The sequence below is a fragment of the Lithobates pipiens genome, unplaced genomic scaffold (assembly GCF_037356315.1).
Source record: "Lithobates pipiens isolate NorthernLeopardFrog02 unplaced genomic scaffold, aLitPip1_a1.2 Scaffold_25, whole genome shotgun sequence".
Lineage (NCBI taxonomy): Eukaryota > Metazoa > Chordata > Amphibia > Anura > Ranidae > Lithobates > Lithobates pipiens.
The window spans coordinates 201,414,001-201,435,035 of NW_027507787.1; the positions used below are offsets into that span (position 1 = coordinate 201,414,001).

At 45.7% G+C, this 21,035-nt stretch overlaps 1 protein-coding gene across 1 annotated transcript in view; it reads right to left on the reverse strand.

Annotated features, from left to right (window-relative positions):
* CABCOCO1 (ciliary associated calcium binding coiled-coil 1) overlaps nt 1–12,608 on the reverse strand; it is a 212,562-nt gene extending 199,954 nt beyond the window's left edge. The window contains exons 1-2 of the mRNA XM_077455428.1: nt 12,469–12,608; nt 6,827–6,933 (exon numbers count right to left, since the gene is read on the reverse strand). Of these exons, the coding sequence (XP_077311554.1) occupies nt 6,827–6,933; nt 12,469–12,555 (194 nt within the window). The 5' untranslated portion in view covers nt 12,556–12,608. The remainder of the gene's footprint in view (nt 1–6,826; nt 6,934–12,468) is intronic.
* Nucleotides 12,609–21,035: the final 8,427 nt, after the last annotated feature.

Here is a 21,035-nt window from a genome sequence, read left to right on the forward strand (position 1 = left end):
AGAAGGTTGAGTTCCATCGCGTCGGGCAATCGCAAATAAGACGTCTGACCGGCAGATGGTGTCGCCGCTGAATGTCAGCAAGGCGAGCCATGGCCGTGTAAGATCTTCTGAAATGGGCCGAGATTTTCCTTGCCTGCCGCAAGATGTCCTGGACCCCAGGGTATTTGACAAGGAATCGCTGCACGACCAAGTTTAAGACGTGTGCCATGCACGGCACGTGCGTGATTTTGCCCTGTTTCAATGCGCTAAGCAGATTGGCACCGTTGTCACACACCACTTTACCAACTGTCAAATTGAGCGGTGTTAGCCACTCATCTGCCTGTGAACGCAAAGCTGAAAGGAGTGCCGGGCCAGTGTGGCTCTTTGCTTCCAGGCACAACAGACGCAGCACGGCATGGCAACGTCTCACCTGGCATGTGGAATAGGTTCTGGGGAGCTTGGGCGGTGCAGTGGAAGAGACGCTAGCAGCGGAAAAGGAGGAGGCAGCTGAGGAGGAGAGGGAGGAGGATGGAGTAGGAGGAGGAGAAGAAGAGTCAGGCCTGCATGCAATCCGTGGCGGTAAAACCAAATCTACACGGGTGCCACGGGTTACATGCTTGACGGCCGTCAGAAGGTTCACCCAGTGGGCAGTAAAACTGATATACCTTCCCTGCCCGTGTTTGCTAGACCACGTGTCTGTGGTCAGATGTATCTTGGCACCGACACTGTGTGCCAGAGATACATTCACTTGCCGCTGAACATGGCCATATAGCTCTGGGATGCCCTTCTCTGAGAAATACTTCCTTCCTGGGACCTTCCATTGTGGTGTTCCAATGGCCACAAATTTGCGAAAGGCCTCCGAGTCCACCAGTTTATATGGCAGTAGTTGGCGGGCTATGAGTTCTGACAAGCCAGCCGCCAACCGTTGGGCAAGAGGGTTATCCGGCGTCATCATTTTTTTACGCTCAAACATTAGGCCCACGGAAGCCTGCCTTTTTGCAGAAAAATGTGAGCTTGGCGTGATGGAAGGTGGAGTGGAGGACAATTGTGAGGAGAGAGGAGAAGGAGAAGTAGAAGACGAGGCTGGACGGTGAGAGCCTGCAGTGTGGCTTTGTGTGTTCCGTTGCTCCCACTGGGCTCGGTGATGGCTGCTCATGTGCCTTCTTAAGGCGGTCGTCCCTAGGTGAGTATTGGGCTTACCGCGACTAACGCGTTGACTGCAAAGATTGCAGATGGCAACGCTATTGTCAGCAGCGGACACGTTAAAAAAAGCCCACACTGCGGAGCCATGTGCCGGTGTCCTGGGAGCGCCAGATGTGACCGTACATGGTCGATGACTCGCTCCTGATACATTTGCAGTCTGCTTTGTCCCTGCTGTGCAATGTAAGTCATTGCTGCTTCTCCTCCCTATCTGCTGGTCCATATCTCCCTCTGAACTCCCCTCCTCTTCCTCTCTTGTGGGCACCCACGTGACATCACTAGACACGTCATCATCAACGTCACCTTCCCCACCGCTATAAGTAGAGTAGGCAGCAACACCGGGGACCAACCTCCTCCTTGGGCTGATCTGGGTACTGGCGTCAGACTGCTGAGTAGCGCTTGTTGCTACCTCCTCTTCCTGATCCAATACCAAGAGTGGCTGCGCATCAGAAATGTCCTCTTGATATGGATCGGAAAATAATTCCAGTGACTCAAGCGGAAGGTATGTGGTGGTGGTGGTGGTGGTCGTGTTGTTGGTGGTAGTGTCTTTGGGGGTGCACATAGCAGAGAGTGAAGAAGAGGGTGCAGATCGAGAGGATGAGGAGGGTGCAGAAGAGTAAGGCTGAGCGAGCCACTCAACCAAGTCTGGTGCATCCTTTAAAGTAATTGAACGCACCTTCTGCAACTTCCCACTTTGGCTCAAGCCTGTTGCTCCTGCCCTACCCCTACCACCCCTGCGGAAGGGCCTGCCTCTTCCTCTGCATGTCATTTTTTAAATGACCCTGTGACAAAACTCTTAGTCCCTATACCGCTGAAGGACTGCTGCAGTATAGGTGAGCGGTCAGCAGTGGTGCACGTCAACCCTATCTATTGTGGACCTATAGCGGTCCTTACAGAACAGCAGACTGTACCGCACTCAAGCCTATGTACCGTAGCACCCTATACCAAGTTACCAGTCCTTATAAGAACTTTTGTGGACCAAGCAGGTTGTGTATTAGTGTTTAGCAGACTGTACGTCAGTCCCTATACCGCTGAAGGACTGCTGCAGTATAGGGCAGCGGTCAGCAGTGGTGCACGTCAACCCTATCTATTGTGGACCGATAGCGGTCCTTACAGAACAGCAGACTGTACCGCACTCAAGCCTATGTACCGTAGCACCCTATACCAAGTTACCAGTCCTTATAAGAACTTTTGTGGACCAAGCAGGTTGTGTATTAGTGTTTAGCAGACTGTACGTCAGTCCCTATACCGCTGAAGGACTGCTGCAGTATAGGGCAGCGGTCAGCAGTGGTGCACGTCAACCCTATCTATTGTGGACCGATAGCGGTCCTTACAGAACAGCAGACTGTACCGCACTCAAGCCTATGTACCGTAGCACCCTATACCAAGTTACCAGTCCTTATAAGAACTTTTGTGGAACAAGCAGGTTGTGTGTTAGTGATTAGCAGACTGTACGTCAGTCCCTATACCGCTGAAGGACTGCTGCAGTATAGGTGAGCGGTCAGCAGTGGTGCACGTCAACCCTATCTATTGTGGACCGATAGCGGTCCTTACAGAACAGCAGACTGTACCGCACTCAAGCCTATGTACCGTAGCACCCTATACCAAGTTACCAGTCCTTATAAGAACTTTTGTGGACCAAGCAGGTTGTGTATTAGTGTTTAGCAGACTGTACGTCAGTCCCTATACCGCTGAAGGACTGCTGCAGTATAGGGCAGCGGTCAGCAGTGGTGCACGTCAACCCTATCTATTGTGGACCGATAGCGGTCCTTACAGAACAGCAGACTGTACCGCACTCAAGCCTATGTACCGTAGCACCCTATACCAAGTTACCAGTCCTTATAAGAACTTTTGTGGAACAAGCAGGTTGTGTGTTAGTGATTAGCAGACTGTACGTCAGTCCCTATACCGCTGAAGGACTGCTGCAGTATAGGTGAGCGGTCAGCAGTGGTGCACGTCAACCCTATCTATTGTGGACCGATAGCGGTCCTTACAGAACAGCAGACTGTACCGCACTCAAGCCTATGTACCGTAGCACCCTATACCAAGTTACCAGTCCTTATAAGAACTTTTGTGGACCAAGCAGGTTGTGTATTAGTGTTTAGCAGACTGTACGTCAGTCCCTATACCGCTGAAGGACTGCTGCAGTATAGGGCAGCGGTCAGCAGTGGTGCACGTCAACCCTATCTATTGTGGACCGATAGCGGTCCTTACAGAACAGCAGACTGTACCGCACTCAAGCCTATGTACCGTAGCACCCTATACCAAGTTACCAGTCCTTATAAGAACTTTTGTGGACCAAGCAGGTTGTGTGTTAGTGTTTAGCAGACTGTACGTCAGTCCCTATACCGCTGAAGGACTGCTGCAGTATAGGGCAGCGGTCAGCAGTGGTGCACGTCAACCCTATCTATTGTGGACCGATAGCGGTCCTTACAGAACAGCAGACTGTACCGCACTCAAGCCTATGTACCGTAGCACCCTATACCAAGTTACCAGTCCTTATAAGAACTTTTGTGGAACAAGCAGGTTGTGTGTTAGTGATTAGCAGACTGTACGTCAGTCCCTATACCGCTGAAGGACTGCTGCAGTATAGGTGAGCGGTCAGCAGTGGTGCACGTCAACCCTATCTATTGTGGACCGATAGCGGTCCTTACAGAACAGCAGACTGTACCGCACTCAAGCCTATGTACCGTAGCACCCTATACCAAGTTACCAGTCCTTATAAGAACTTTTGTGGACCAAGCAGGTTGTGTATTAGTGTTTAGCAGACTGTACGTCAGTCCCTATACCGCTGAAGGACTGCTGCAGTATAGGGCAGCGGTCAGCAGTGGTGCACGTCAACCCTATCTATTGTGGACCGATAGCGGTCCTTACAGAACAGCAGACTGTACCGCACTCAAGCCTATGTACCGTAGCACCCTATACCAAGTTACCAGTCCTTATAAGAACTTTTGTGGACCAAGCAGGTTGTGTATTAGTGTTTAGCAGACTGTACGTCAGTCCCTATACCGCTGAAGGACTGCTGCAGTATAGGGCAGCGGTCAGCAGTGGTGCACGTCAACCCTATCTATTGTGGACCGATAGCGGTCCTTACAGAACAGCAGACTGTACCGCACTCAAGCCTATGTACCGTAGCACCCTATACCAAGTTACCAGTCCTTATAAGAACTTTTGTGGAACAAGCAGGTTGTGTGTTAGTGATTAGCAGACTGTACGTCAGTCCCTATACCGCTGAAGGACTGCTGCAGTATAGGGCAGCGGTCAGCAGTGGTGCACGTCAACCCTATCTATTGTGGACCGATAGCGGTCCTTACAGAACAGCAGACTGTACCGCACTCAAGCCTATGTACCGTAGCACCCTATACCAAGTTACCAGTCCTTATAAGAACTTTTGTGGAACAAGTGAGTTGTGAATGTTTAGCAGACTGCAGCAGAAGGGCAGCAGTCAAGTATAATATCCTTTCTATATTTGGAAGAAAGAATATTATACATGTACAAGCCTATTACTGTACCACTGATACCAGTCCTGAAAAGAACCTTTGTGGAACTAATAATAACAGCAAGTCTTTAAAATTACCCTCACTGCCTGACAACACTGCTTCCTTCCTGTCCCTATACAAATTGGCAAAAAAAGAGAACGATTAGTGGTTACTGGAACAGCTCTTTTGTGGACCTTGATAGTAACAGCTAATGATGATGATGATGATGATGATGATGAAAGACTAATCTGGCTGTCCCTGTAGCATACACCGTCCTTTCCCTTTCTCTAAACTAACAAAAGACACTCAGGCTGCTGCAAGAATCAGCAGCACAGCAAACCTATCAACACCTAACACCTATACCAGTCCTGAAAAGAACTTTTGTGTACCAAATAGCTAGTGGTTTATCTCTCCCTACTCCACACAGGAACCTGTCCCTATCTTAACAGAAGAAAGAATGTAAAATGGCCACCGGATCGGGTGTATTTATAGGTTAGGGGGAATGTACAAGTGTCCATGTGCTGTCATGTCTCAATTGGCTGTCCTGTATCACATGATAAACGTGTCACCAAAGGTTAAAGTTCTTGTATACATTAAACACGTAAGTCCGCCGCGGCGAACGACGGAAAAAGGCGTTCGAACGTGCGGACCGCGAATGTCGGAAATTCGCCGCGAAACGACCGCCGGGCGAACCGTTCGGCCATCACTACTGTGGGAGGCTGGGAGCACTTTGGTGACCTAAGGACAGTGTGGGGGTTACAGGGCACTGCAGGTAGTAATAGGAGGTTAGGGTCAATATGAGAGCTGGGAGGCACTGTGATAGGTTAAGAGATGTGCAGCTGGCTGGCTCACTGGAAGGAGAAGAATCAAGGCCCAGCACTGGGCCACGTCTCAGTGGTTAACAACCATGAACCTCAGTGGGAAGACAATCAGGGCTGTGAGAAACCAAGTAGCTTGATGCTCCCAAAAGTGTCAGTTTCCCAACAAAGTTCACAGTGGTGCAATTTGGGTACTTTTACATGCATTATTATTCTTCCTTGGGGACAGTGCATTTTGGTAGAAAATTCACAAAGGATGGACTTATGCCATGTACACAGGAGCGGAATGTCCGCCAGAAAAAGTTAGACAGGAGCTTTTCATCGTATATTCCGACCATGTGTATGCCCCATCTGTCTTTTTACGTCGAAAATTCTGACACGATCAGTGTATGTTAAGCTTTGTGAATTAAAATATGGAAATCAAAACTTTTTTTTTTTTGCAGTTTAGGATAGAGTCGTGAGGAGTTAGAGCCCTTGTCAAGTTTTTATTGCTCTCTGTGTCCCTGTTGGGTAGTTTTAGTCACTAGATTTGTCACCAATGTCACAGAGTCAAAAAAGTGATGGGAAATCCAAAAAGTGTCACCAGAACAGGAGGTACGAGTAATTCTTCCAACTTGGACACATGTTCTGTGATTTCCTCTGTCCTGTTGCATCCCTGGAACAGGAAGTTAGGGGAAATCTCTCCAAAAGGACATAGACAGCATAAAAAAAAAAAAAACTGACGGGTTTAACCCTTTTATACTCTTTCCAAAACAAAAAATATACTATACTGTTCATACACTAACAGTGTTCTTAGACAGCATTCCTTTCAGCAACAGGATACAGTAGATCCTTTCAGAATTTTGTGTAGGCATTGGAGGTTTTTCCCCACATATACTAATTCTGACATGGTCGGCGTTCCTGTGTGATTTCTGTGTGATTCAGTGTGGTGCAATATTCAGCCCATTACTTAATAGGCTGAAATCGCACTGGATTGCACTAAAAGTAATACATATACTTCTTAACAAAAACGCAGCACACCAGATCGCATGGTACTACAGTATCATGTGTTCCAAAGCAGGAAAACACACTGCATTTGCAATCTGCTCCTGGGGTGTCATTCGGAATACATTGACACCAGCAGCAGATTGCACAACTAATGCGTTTTGAAATGCTGTGTGGTATACACGCACGGAACATGGCTTTCCTGCTCTGCATTCTGGTGTTAACAAGTCCTAAAAGCGGGACTTCTGTCAAAACCAGGGTGACACATAATGATAAGAATGTGGCCAGTCCCTGTTGGAGCAGCTGAATTTTCAATAGTTCTATGGCCAGCTTTAAGCTGAACTTGTAAAAATGTAAAAGGCTTACCTCTGTATGTCATCTATGTCTTCATGTTCTAAAAGCGTATTTATTTGTGACTCAGAAAGGAAATCTAGCTTTACAACATCTTCCATTTCATCATGAAGATTATGTTCCTGTTCATAAAACACAAAAAAATATAGATATATTCTTTAGTCAAAAACATATATAAAACAATTATATATGTACATATACATGAGCTGTATCTCTAGCCAGATTTTTTTTTTTAAGTGGTTAGAATCTCCGGTTTTTTCTTTTGGTTGTGGCATATGTCAGGTGGGGGAGATTTTGCTTCATAGTTTCATAGTTTCATAGTTTCATAGTTAGTAAGGTTGAATAAAGACACCAGTCCATCTAGTTCAACCTGAGTAAGTGTCTACAATTGTCCCTATCCCTGTACATTGTACACTCACATAGGTCCCTACCCTCAAGGAGCCCACAATCCTAGGTCCCCATTCATATACTAGGGCCAATTTTGGACAGAAGACAATTAACCTACCTGCATGTCTTTGGATTGTGGGAGGAAACCGGAGTACCCGGAGGAAACCCACACAGGCACAGGGAGAACATACAAACTCCAGGCAGGTAGTGTCGTTGTTGGGATTCAAACCAGCAACCCTTCTTACTGCTAGGTGAGAGTGCTAACCACTACACCACTGTGTTCTGAAAACACAACAGGAAGTTACAGGATATCTCTCTTTCTTTGCGGTCATCGGAAAAAGTATCCACATAGCAAAATTTCTCCGTACCCCCTGTGGCAATGGTAAAATGTTGGGTTTCTGTTTACTTCCTGTCTCGGTAAGGATGGTCATCAAGATGACTAGATAAGGTGAATCATCTGCAAAGTGACACAGATGATTAAAAATAAGAGGTTCTTAGCCTTCCCCACTTCATTCAAAACTGGCATTTGGGGCCCTATGCCTTTAGGGAGGGATAAAGATGAACAGGAATAGAGGGGGAAGTCTCCTTTAGGGACACTGGTTCTGGGGATTTCCTTATTGTGGAAGGATTTCCCCTAACTTCCTATTTTGGCTATGGGAGGGGAAGTGAGGGACATACAGTAGACTTACAGTAGATCTGGGATGTCAAACTCAATTTCATCATGGGCCGCAGCCCGCATCAGCAGTATGGTTGCCCTCAAAGGGCTGGATGTACTGTACATGTAAGACTATGTATCTACTCTTTTATTATTCATTAGTTGGCTACGTACACAGGGCTGAACTTACCATTGGGCTTGACTGGGCTCAAGCCCATGGGCCTCGCCCAATAGGGGGCCCCACAAGATACATAGCCGTGTGTACTTGGCTCGTCTCCACTCACAGTCACGCCCAGTCCCGCCCTATGATGGACATAACACAGGGACTGGGTGTGACTGTGATCTGAGCCGAGTACACTCGGCTACTCTAGGCTCCACTCGGGACTGCGAGAGGACCCGAGAACCGCTGTATATTCAGCGACCCATCGCAGTTTGCTTACGGAAGTGACGTTCCGTCGCCGCCATCTTGCTACACCCCACACTTGTCCACAGTAAGGATACACTAAGAAGGGGTAAAGCGAACATGTTGTTACACCCACCAGAGTTTTGCATTTTAGAAGTACCGTATTTATCGGTGTATAACACGCACTTTTCCCCCCTTAAAATCGGGTGAAAATCACGGGTGCATGTTATATGCCGATCCTCCACTATTTTGGAGCCTCTGGGCGGCTTTCAGCCACCTTCGGTCCTTCTAGAACGGCCGAGAGCGGTCAAAAGCCGCCGAGAAGGGCCGAAGGTGGCCAGAAGCCGACGAGAATGGCCGAAGGCGGCCGAGAACTGCCGAGCGCCGCTGAGATACACAGGACATCTCGGTGGCGCCATTTTTAAAAATAAAACCAGAAAATAAAACTGACGAGGCTGAAAATGACACTGACAAGGGGTCAACGATGGACAAGGCTGCATGACAAGGCTGCAATGATGGACAGGCTGCAATGATGGACAAGGCTGCAATGATAGACAGGCTGCATGACAAAGCTGCATATGGCACTGACAAGGGTGCAAGGATGGACAAGGCTGCAAATGACACTGACAAGGCTGCAGATGGATGGACAAGGCTGCAGATGGACACTGATAAGGCTGCATTGATTAGCATTTAAATGATTTTTTCCCTTAAACTTCCCTCCTAAAAGTTTTTTTCCTTAAAATTCCCTCCTAAACTTGGGGTGCGTGTTATACACCGGCGCGTGTTATACGCCGATAAATACGGTATTTATAACATCCTGTATTTCACTATATAAACTGACTTTACTGTTATAAATATGTGTAAAATGCAAAACTCCGGTGGGTGTAACAACATGTCCGCTTTCCCCCTTCTTAGTGTATCCTTACTGTGGACGAGTGTGGGGTGTACCAAGATGGTGGCGACGGTATGTCACTTCCGTAGCAAACTGCAAAGGGTCACCGAATATGGTGTTACAGCGCCGAGAGGACCCGAGAGCCTTTGAGATACACAGGACTCTGTATCTCAGCAGCGCAATTTTTAAACTTCAAGACTGCAGTGACAGGGCTGCAAATGACTAGACTACACTGACAAGGCTGCAATGATGGACAAGGCTGCAGATGGACACTGATAAGGCTGCATTGATGGGCATTTAAATGTAAGTTTTTTCCTTAAACTTCCCTCCTAAACTTGGGGTGCGTGTTATACGCCGATAAATATGGTAATGTATAGAAGGTAGGGCCCAAAGGTGACTCAAGCCCAGGGGCCCCCACCACCCTAAGTCCTGCTCTGTACGTACAGGGTGCAGAGTTGAGGGGTGCACTGTGTACAGAGTGCAGGGTTTAGGGTGTACTATGCACAGAGTACAGAATTCAAGAGTGCAAGTGGTCAGGATCAGGGGTGTGCTACATACAGAGTGCAGGGTTTAGGGGTGCACTATGCACAGTGTGCAACATCAACCTAGCCCCCAAGCTTGCTTGCATCTCTACTCGCTTCTACCTCTGTCTATGTGGGCAGCTCTCTCTACTACCTGGCTCTCTTATATCTTCCTGTGTAGGCAGCGCTTCCTTGCAGGGAAATCGTTCTTTCTCTCGATTCTGGAGAACTGGTCTCACCATGATGGTTCTGTTACATTCAGAAGCCGCATAAAGAAACGCTGTCCCATTTAAACACAAAAGGTTTCTGTGTTTACAAGTGAAAGCAGGGACCAGTAGTGGAATGTGAGAGCTGGAGGTGGCGGAATGGAGCTCCACTACGTTCCGGCTGCAAAATTGGGTCTGAAGGCCACATGACAAGGTCTAGGAAGCCAGATTCGACCCCCGGGGCCTTGTGTTTGATATGTGCAGTAGATGGTAAAAAAAAAAAAAAAGTTTTTCCACGGATTAGCCATCCAACTCCATGGTTGTCTTCTCTGTTTAGTAAAGTGATTTTTAATGCGGTATTAAACTCTAAAGCCCCATACACACTATCAGTTTTTCTGCTGAGTTTTTCCTTCAGATTTACCAAAACCATGTAGTGCAAGGGCCTGCCTGATTGCATACAAATTGAAACTCCTAAGGTTTGACCTCATATTATATGGTTTTGGTAAAGCTGAAGGAAAAACTCAGCAGAAAAACTGATAGTGTGTATGGGGCATAAAACAAAAAATGCAATATATCGCAGCATACCAATAATTAGATTTGGTGGCTGCATTTGTTTACTTTTTTAGGCTTATTTCTTTTATTTTCACCTGGTAATCTGGTCAGTAAGTCTGTTATTCATTTATTTTTTTCTTCCTTTAACAGACCAAGCTGTCCCGACAACGTTACAGTTTGAGGGTTGAGACAAAACATTTACCATTGACTGGGGGTGCTTCCAATGATCAGCTTTTTTTGTACACCCTGCTTCACTTTACATACTTGATGGTAGATCTAAAGGCTCCATTCACACCTGGGCAGTCTAAATCGCAAGCGGAATCGCTGCGATTCTATCCTAAATCCATAATCACGGAAAAACATGCAACACATTTGCAATGCCATTATTTCTCAATGGCACCCTAAACGCGGTATGATTTTGCCAGGATTGTCACACGACAAATTGTGGCAAAATCAAGCAAACAAAATCACGGGACGTGTGTCGCCGGAACTTCTGTTGGGTGACACGCGTCCCACAATTTTGATTGATTGTTTGAGTTTGGTTTGTCGCACAACAATCGCTGCAAAATTGCGGGGCAATTGGGGTGTCATTAGAAGTAATGGCAACACAAACGGGTCCTGCGTTTTTGCACTCATTTAAAATCGTAGAGCAGAATCCTGCCTGATTCCGATTCCGCCCACAATAATGTGTGAATGGAGGCTAAGGCTCCATTCACACTTATGCAGTTTGCTTTTGCGCATTTCTGCAGTGCTTTTTGCATTTTTTTACCACGCTTTTGCCGCAATTAGCATTTTGCTTTTTTTGTATGCTGTTTTTTGGGGTAAGTTTTTTGTTGGGCAGATTTAAAAAAGAGTAAAACACAAATCTTGGCAAAATTGCGGTAAAAACGCATGACATGCTTTTCTGCAGCTTCTCCATTATAAACGACTGAGCCAAAAAAAAGCAAAAAAAGCATTGGTTTAAAAAAAAAGTCACTGAGCATTTCCAAAAACGCAATGTTCTGCGTTTCTGCAAAAAGCATGAAAAAACCGCATTGGTGAATGTGAATGGCCGATTTGACATGTGCCGATGCACTGTCCCAATCGGTGTGACGCCAACTTTGCGGTGCCGCACTGATTTCCAAAAGTAATTCCTGCACTACTTTTGCTGACTTTGTGGGCAATTTCAATAAACATCTGTGCATGAACCCACAAAGATGACTTTCAAATCGCCCCCGAAATCGCACTAAAATGAAGGTTAGAAATCGTGCAAGTTCAGCTGAACTTTTACGATTTCCAACCCGCCTTGAAGCACACCTAAACCAGCCGCGGATCGCACAGCAATCCCTGTTCTCTGTTTCAGGGAAGAATCAGGGCAGAATCTTTGCCTGAATTCGACCCTGAGATGGAGCCAAAGACGCACAGTGCGCTCCGCAGCCGCCCCGGATATATGTGAACCAGCTCCAGAGAGAGCCGGTCACATACTCCTTCTATGCGAATTGGATGCGGCAGAAACACACATCCAATTTGCATAGGTGTGAACCCAGCCTCAGTGTGAACGATGGCTAAAGGAGATTGTAAAATGAGATTGCATAGTGTATGGTCAGACTAAACGGACAATGCTGCTGTCCAAGGCGTCTCCATTGCTCTTCCATACAGAGTGGAGACACCCCAAGGCAGGACGGGTGATACTGGCCAGATCACCAGGTCAAAATAAAGGGAAGAAAGCCTAAAAAAATAAAATGAATACAGTCATCACATTTATGGACTGGAATAATGCAATATCTTACACATTTGCCTTTGGGTACAATATCACTTGAATCCATAACTCAGAGCAGATCTACACAAGTTATTATCACTTAAAGTGCATGTTCACAAATAATAATCCTATGGTGTTCTGATCTCTGTGGAACTACAAGTCTCAGGATGTCCTGTCTATGCCTATGACAATGGTTCCTCAGCAGCACAAACAGCTCAATGCTTGTTGCTCATGCAGCTCATATATGTATGTATATATTTTATCTCTTATGACGGGAACATCCATGCTCTATCCATGTCCTACCTGCTCTGTTCCTCTCCTCTCCAGAGACTCCATGCTTCTAGAGTTTAGCTTTGTGTTGCCATAGTGACCAAGCAGCTCACTGCACATGCTCAGTGGGACTCTGGCTGAGAGTTTGCAGCCAACACAGTGAAGCTGTTGGCAGATTAGCCTAGTGTCAGGTTTCCTGGAGAAATCCGCTGTGTCAGCTGCATGTTGGGTTCTGCGACTGAATGGCTGTGACAGGGCTGTGCTCCGTAGTATGATGCTGAGTATGCTCAGATCTCCTCCACATGTTGCTGTGTTAGCTGTGCTCAGCTGATGACTACTACTGTATGCAGTAGATATCCTTGCTTGTGTTTGATGTCCTATTAAAGTGACATTAAACTCTGGTTTAAAAGTAAATCTATCCAATGATTTATTAACTGCAAAAATTCCCTTTTATTGCTCTGTCACTTTCAGATCTCCAAATGTTTGCTGCCGTAATCCGACTCCCTGTTAGAAGGTGGCTACTGTCCTTCTCCATGTTCCTACTGTATATATGAAGGTATCCACCCTCTCTCAAGATGTACAGGGATAGGGGCAATTGTAGATACTCACTCAGGTTGAACTGTATGGACTGGTGTCTTTATTCAACTATGTAAGATGATTTTAGGTTAAAGCATAAGTGTGTGCACAGGGTGTGCCGGATGTGCCTGGGCACACCCTAATCACCCTGTTTGGCGCAGATTCCCTGTGTTTAAACCCCTGATATTTCACCAAAGCCCCCTAACGGGGCTCCTAAAAAATTACAAAAAAATTGTAAAAAATAATAAAAAATAAAATATGAATAAAAGCTACAGCCACCATCCTCTGCCCTACTGACACCAATCTCTGCCCTTCTGACACCACCCTCTGCTCTACTGATATTGTCATTATATACACATGCACACACACATATGTATTTGAGCTTTGAGGTACACACCCTAATGCAATAGGCTGTGCACACCTATGGGTTAAAGTTTAGTTAAAACCCTCAAACATTATATATTTTCTAAAAGTAGCCTTGATAATAAAATAGTGGTAGTTGCAATTTTATACGTCACACTGTGTTTGTTCAACAATTTACCAAGCACAAATTATTCGTTTTAAAGCAATATATTACCCAATTTTTTGGGAAAATATAAAAGTTGAGGTTGTAAATAGACTCCCAACAAGTGAAGTCTTAAAACTGTGCGCACCAGTAAAACAAGACGAACTTCAGTACCCTAAATTCTCCGTAAGTGACACTTTAAAAGCCCCATGCATGTCATCAGTTTAGAACTAACAGTAAATAATGGCCCTGGAATTATTGCTCTCACTTTACCATGCATGTCAATATGCAACATTTGTATGGCAGGCAGCGTTTTCCTACATAGGCGCCCCTATGGGAATGCGTGTATGTTGAGACAGGGTGGGCCTAAAATTTATTGTGGGAGGATTTAAGTGCTTGGGTGTAACTTTATTTTTTTAATATTTTTATCCAATAAAACTTTATTTATGTCACTTAAGAGACAAAAAGTCCCCAGGGTGATTTCATTTATTTGTTACAGGCTCTCTTTAATAGACTGACTTCTGAGCATGCATCACTTTACACAAGAAGTGGCGCATACCTTCATCCATCCACCTACAACCATTTGTGTATATGGCTGGCTGCCCACAACACCAGGAGGCCAAAATACACCTGTTTGTACACTGTGCGAATGCTCCTGTGTGCATAGCAGAAGATCATGTGTAAAATACGTGCCGAACATGCACATGATTAGAGTTTTTGATTGCCTTTTGGGATATTTTTTCCCCTGCTGGATCAAAATAGATCATGCTTTGCTTTTCTTTGCTTTTTTTTTTTTGCCTTTCTCTGGATCAACTGTGGGTATAGGATTGTGTACTTAGCACACCCCACGTAGGAGCTGCAGATGCAGTGGCAGCCGGTCCACAAGGGGGGCAGGGGCACCATCCTCCAGCCCTCTGCATCACCACCCAGCTTGCACCATCTGTGTGGCCGTGCACTGTTTTGTGGCGCCAGACCAATAGGTTTCTACCAGGTCCATCACCCCCTCACAGGCACGTGACCACATCCCAGGGGCCACAATTGGGCAGTTTTATATTGCCCTTGAGGCGCACTGCGCCCTGAGCCCCCCTACCCTGCGATGCCAGCAAATCGGCGTTGGCTTCCCGGCCATTCAGAACCCAGAAAGAAGACCGGATGAAGACAGAAGCTGCAGCATCGGACAGTCCAGGGGACCTCCACTGTATGGGTGAGTGCTGACCTGGAGGGGGCCGCCCAAGCCCCCCCAAAATCCTCCAACACCTGCCGCCACTGTGCAGATGAATAGGGATCCCCACCCCTGCACAGCCAGGCACACCGAATCTCCACAGTTACACAGAGTCAGGGAACAGTCCATAGCTTTTTTTTGTTGTTTATTAGGGGGTTAACAACTTGGCTGGGGATGGGAGGTTATGGAACGCCCACTTGACTTGAGCAAATGTCATTGACAACTTCCGATGTACAGCAATATACAGTCTCCTCTTCACTTGCCTCCTGCACACTCTTGCTCAGCTTCTGCTGGTACCCTCCTGGGGGAACTTGATAGTCTCCTAGTCGGTTCAATAGCGGCCCATTACAAGCAGGAACTCACAGTCCCTTGATAGAAGCACATATGGAGTGACACAGCATGTAACTTTCCCTCCTGTTTCCTTTGTGGTTACTGATCCCATGGCTGAAGCTATCCAGCTGAGCCATGGGGCACAGGAGGGGCTGCAGGCAGGGACAGGGCTAGAGATCTCTCTTGCCCCCTTTACCTCACCCCCCTCTTTCTCACCTTCCTCTCTCTCTCCCTCTACCTCTCTCTCCCCCTCCATACTCCTCTCTCTCCCCCATCGCTCACCCTCTTTCTCTCCTTCCTCTCCCCCATCGCTCACCCTCTTTCTCTCCTCCTTTTGCACTCCCTTTCTCTACCCCTCTCTCACCCCCTCTCCCCCCCTTGCTCAACCTCTCTCTCTCCCTCCCCTCTCTCTCTCTCCGACCCTCTCTCTTTCTCTCTCTCCCTCCCCCTCTCTCTTTCTCTCTCTCCTCCTCTCGCTCACAATCTCTTGCTCCTCTCTCTCCCCATCCCTCTCTATCTCACTCTCTCCCTCCCTCTATCTCCTCCCCCTCTCCTCCTCTCTCTGTCTCTCTCACCCTCCCTCTTTCTCTCTCTTCCCCCTCTTTCTCCTCCCCTCTCTCCTCCCCCCTCTCTCCGCCTCACTTTTTCTCTCTCCTCCCCCTCTCTCTCTCTCCTCCCCCTCTCTCTCCCCTCCCCCTCTCTCTCTCTCTCTCCTCCCCCTCTCTCTCCCTCCTCTCTCTCTCTCTCTCCCCTCCCCCCTCTCTCTCCCCTCCCCCTCTCTCTCCCCTCCCCCCTCTCTCCCCTTCTATCTCCCTACCCTCCTCTCTATCTCACTCCCTCTCTCCCTCCCTCCCTACTTCCTCTGTAGATGTGGAACGACTCAGTGACATCCCCTCCCTATTCTCCCAAGACACAGGAAATTCTCAGAGGGGTTCCCAGATGTTTTATTGGCTGCATACGTCTGATGGGTGAGGAGAGTGCCCTGGAAGTGGTGTTGAACTGTGAGCTATATCTGTGCATCTTTTTGCAGCCATTTTTATTCTTCACATTTTTTTCTCCATTATGGGCGTGAGTGGGGCCTCATGTGTAAGTTTTTCGCCTAAGACCTCACAAAGCCTAGAGCCGCCTCTGAGTAAGTGTCTGTACAAATGCAAGTCCTTGTATCCATAGTCAGGGTTTTGCAGCCATGCTCCTAGAGGCCTCCTCACACGGAGACACACACTCTCTCCCTGAGAGCTAGGACCAGCTGCCTTAATCAAGACCTGAAAAGGAAAACACCAAACTGCGGTCCACAGACTTGGGAGTCTGTCCCACCCAGAGCTCTATCAGAATCCCAATAAAACCAGCTCCGGGACGGACTTTACCAACACAGGATAAAGAACTATCCTTCTTTACCCTGAAGTATTTGCTGGTATTATCTTAAATTATAAATCTAAGAATCCGTGGAGGAACATATATCCCATCAATTACTTTTCCTGTCATTTTAACTTGTTTCATAGGCACCCCGCTACAGCATATATTTGTGTTTAACATAACATGTGTCTATACACGTTAAATCTGCACATTAGCATGGCCCTGGGTGTTACTGTGTCCTACTTTTTTTGTAAACTGCTTAACAGGCCTCACATTTTCCTTTTAGATGTAGCTGTGTATATGGACCCGTTGGTTTCTAGACTGCTGCATTTAGATGCATTCAAAGCTATACACTGTACATATCTAGATGGGGCATTGTAGATCCCCAATTTAGGGTTACAAAAATGCACACACACAAATTTACTGCATTGCTACAGTGTGAAGACAGGGAATGTATGCGATGTGACAGGTATTAGTTTTTTCTTTGCAGGTAGACATTTTTTTTTACATTTTATTAACCTCTTCCCTACTATGCTATAGGCAAAAGACGACTACAGCGTGGTTGTCCAGCTCTGGGAGGGCATCCATGGAGCTCCTGGGGCATTCACCCAGTGTGCTCTGTGATCGAGGTAATGGACCAGTCATGGCAGCCCTTTACCATGTGATCAGCTGTGTCCAATCACAGCTGATCACATGTAAACAAACTTGCTAGTTATTGACATTCCTTTCCTCACACGCTGTTACAGCTCGAGGAGAGGAGAGCCCGTAACTGGCAATTCTGAGAGCACACTTTTACACTGGTAATCAGGGCACTTATCATTAGTGCCCTAAATATCAGTGAAGCCTCGTGAGTGCCCTAAAGTGCAGCTTATCAGTGCCCATCAGTGCTGCTTATCAGTACCCATCAGTGCTGCCTATCAGTGCTGCCTCATTAGTTCCCATCAGTGCCCAAATTACTTATTTGCAAAATTATATAACAGATCTATTAGGGTACAGCATTGCATGACCGCGCAATTCAAAGTTTGTGTGTCAGTCAGGGCCAGTTTCCACTGGTGCGATGTCCGAAATCACATGTGATTAGCAGCGCACTGCGGTGCAAATCACATGTGATCTCTGTGCAAAGCAATTTCAGCCATACAGATAGTATGGCTGAATTTGCATCTCATTCCAACCAAACTCGCACAGCAATAAGTTTTGACATATTAATGTCATTTCAAAAGTTGGTTTTTATCTTTTTAGATTTACAGCTTACATTAAGGGCAATCCCTTAGTCTTGGACAAAAGGCAGAAGTCTTGCTCTCTATGGTAACAGTTCACCAAGATGCTGCATTGGTATGTGCTGAAAAGAAATTAGGCAGGCAGCATTTTTATCACACAGGAAAACAATGTGCAAGTACAGAAACATATGACACTGCACCACAAGTAAAAACACAAGGCACCACATACACAAATGCATTACAGCACCTGCACAAATGCACCATAATGCACATTGTCCACAAATGTCAATGCACTCAGAAAGTTCTCTTGCATTGTCGCCATGCCACATGCCCTGGTCATACCAACACACTTTGCACAGGCATGGTCCACTGTTATCACTTTTAGGAAGCTGGTCCAGTGCGTTTCTGGTTCAGGTGCGATTCAGGTCCGAAATTTTGCCTGAGTTCGCACCTGAACCGGACCCAAAAACGCATAGGACCCTTCTGCAATTCGGACCACTGCCTCCCCGGACTTGTGTGAATCGCGCTTCATTGGGAGTTGGTCACACTCGCCTGTGATGTGAAGCAGATGTTGGGAAACCCTCATCCAATTTGCATACTGTATATGTGAACCAAGCCTGAAAGAGAAGTAAGGAGATCAATAATAGTACTGAGATAAAAAAAAAAAAAAAAGGTGAATATAGTATTTTATGAAACAGTTTAGCAATTTTTTATTTTGGATTTGCACTCCAACAAAGGTTATCCAAAAGCAAAACACCAGTAATAATAGTTTAATTATATGCAAAAGACAAAATAACAGTAAATATTTATAACTATATATTAATAGTATTTTTATTATTATCTATTTATTTAATGCTGTACTCTTCATATCTAGATACATGTTTGTGTAGATAGATAGATAGATAGATAGATAGATAGATAGATAGATAGATAGATAGATAGATAGATAGATAGATAGATAGATAGATAGATAGATAAGAACAATTCACACTGTATATTTGAAGGTCGATGGTTTCATTTTCATCCATACTGCCATCTAGAGGAAATTTTGCACAATGCAATGCAGGCTTGAGGCATTCTCTTTCGAACACGCTATCTTTATGTATTTTTTAAAATAAAAGTAATGTCAATGTATACCATTGTGTAGTGTTTGTTCTGGATGTTAGATGTTAGAGTAAGATTTATATTTATTTATGATAAAAAAATATGTTTTTACATTCTTTAACAATTGCATTAAAAATGGAGATGGCCAGGCAATTGGTATTTTCAGAAGGAGGTCAATTATTATTATTAATTATTATTATACAGGATTTATATAGCACCAACAATTTACGCAGCCCTTTACAATATAAAAGGAGACAATACAGTTACAATACAATAAAATACAAGAGGATTAAGAGGACCCTGCTCAGAAGAGCTTACAATCTAATAGGGTGGGGCAGGTGGTACAAAAGTTTATAACTGTGGGGAATGAGCTGATGGAAGTGGTAGGAGATTAGTTGGAGACATGATAGGCTTCCCTGAAGAGATGAGTTTTCAGGGATCGCCTGAAGGTAGGTCAATAGTTGTGGAGCACAGTTTCTCTCAGAGCATACAATTTTTTGGCAGTGAGTTTACTAAATTTCCCTTTTCAGAAATAGTTCAGCAAGAACTGAAAGTAAAATGGTATTTAAATGTTTTTGGAGAGAGTTGAAAATATCCTAATATTGATCCCTACTAGCTGGCTAATAATAAACAGTGCCTTTCCTCTTATTTGCACACACTTTGTCCTTTCCTACAAAATGTTACCTGTTTTACCTTATTTGTCTAGGGTGATCATGGCAAAAGGTGAGGCTAGAGCACAAAAAATGAAGAAAATCTGAAAATAGCCCAAGTCACCTAAATGTAATAAACATGAGAAAAAAAAGGTGTCTGGCATAGTATGTTTTACAGAGTACCATTTATACCAGCCCATGGAACAGTACCGCACATTAGTGCCATGTTATTAAACTGTAGGAAACACTCAGAGCACAAACGAGAAAACATACAGACTACTGTAGCACTAACCCCTGAATGAGCTGCTGGTTAGATTTGGGCTTACCATTACCTTCTGTTTTCCTCGTTGCACGTCTAGGGGTGTCCCGTGGTAAATGGCCCAGTAACTTGAGAGACCAACAATAGATCCACTTGAATGGATTTTATTTGCAAAACGTAGACAATGAACAGTCTCTTAAATTGGGATCAGAGGGTTGGAAAGGAAATTCAGGTACTCCTAGTGTCAAAGTCAAAATGTTGAAGAACTTGCTTACTTTGACTGCATCCAGAGAATAGCCTTTCGCAACTGGATGTTCACGCAGGTTGGACAGTCCCTCTCTCACAAGGTCTAGCAGCCAACAAGGTGCTTAATCAGGAACAAGTCTCTGCCACAGACGTTGTTGTAGAACGTACAAGATAATGTCTCCGCCACAGACGTTGTTGTTGAACACGTAGGGAAACTAAGCTTAAAAACACTCGTAGGATACCTGGATCTTTCAGCCAGCTTGGCGATATCCACAAGACCGGATTCTCTGGGGTACCTCAGCCCTTCCAGGCTCCTAGCGGCGGCTCCTGAAGAGCACGCGCTATGCGTTTTTCAAAGTTAAAGTTATGCCTGAACTGCAGTGTTTTCAAGCTTAGTTTCCCTACGTGTTCAACAACGTCTGTGGCAGAGACATTATCTTGTACGTTCTACAACAACATCTGTGGCAGAGACTTGTTCCTGATTAAGCACCTTGTTGGCTGCTAGGCCTTGTGAGAGAGGGACTGCCCAACCTGAGTGATGATCCAGTTGCGAATGGCTATTCTCTGGATGCAGTCAAAGTAAGCAAGTTCTTCAACATTTTGACTTTGACACTAATGCTGCGTACACACGACCGGACTTTTCGAGGGACTAGGTCCGACAGACTTTCGACGGAGTTCTGACGGAGTTCTGACAGAGTTCTGACGGACTTTCCGAATGAAAGGACTTGGCCACACACAATCACACCAAAGTCCGACGGATTCGAACGTGATGACGTACGACCGGACTAGAATAAGGAAGTTCATAGCCAGTCGCGTCGGTTTTTGTCTGTCGGACTAGCATACACATGAGCGGATTTCTCGGTAGAAACTGGGTCCGGCGGAGTTCCGGCGGAAAAATTTGAAACATGTTCCATTTCTAAAGTCTGTCAGACTTTTGCAAATCAAAAGTCCGCTACAGCCCACACACGATCGAATCTTTCCGTCGGACCTTTGATGTTGAAAAGTCCAGTCTTGTGTACACGGCATTAGAGTACCTGAATTTCCTTTCCAACCCCCTGATCCCAATTTAAGAGACTGTTCATTGTCTACGTTTTGCAAATAAAATCCATTCAAGTGGATCTGTTGTCGGTCTCTCAAG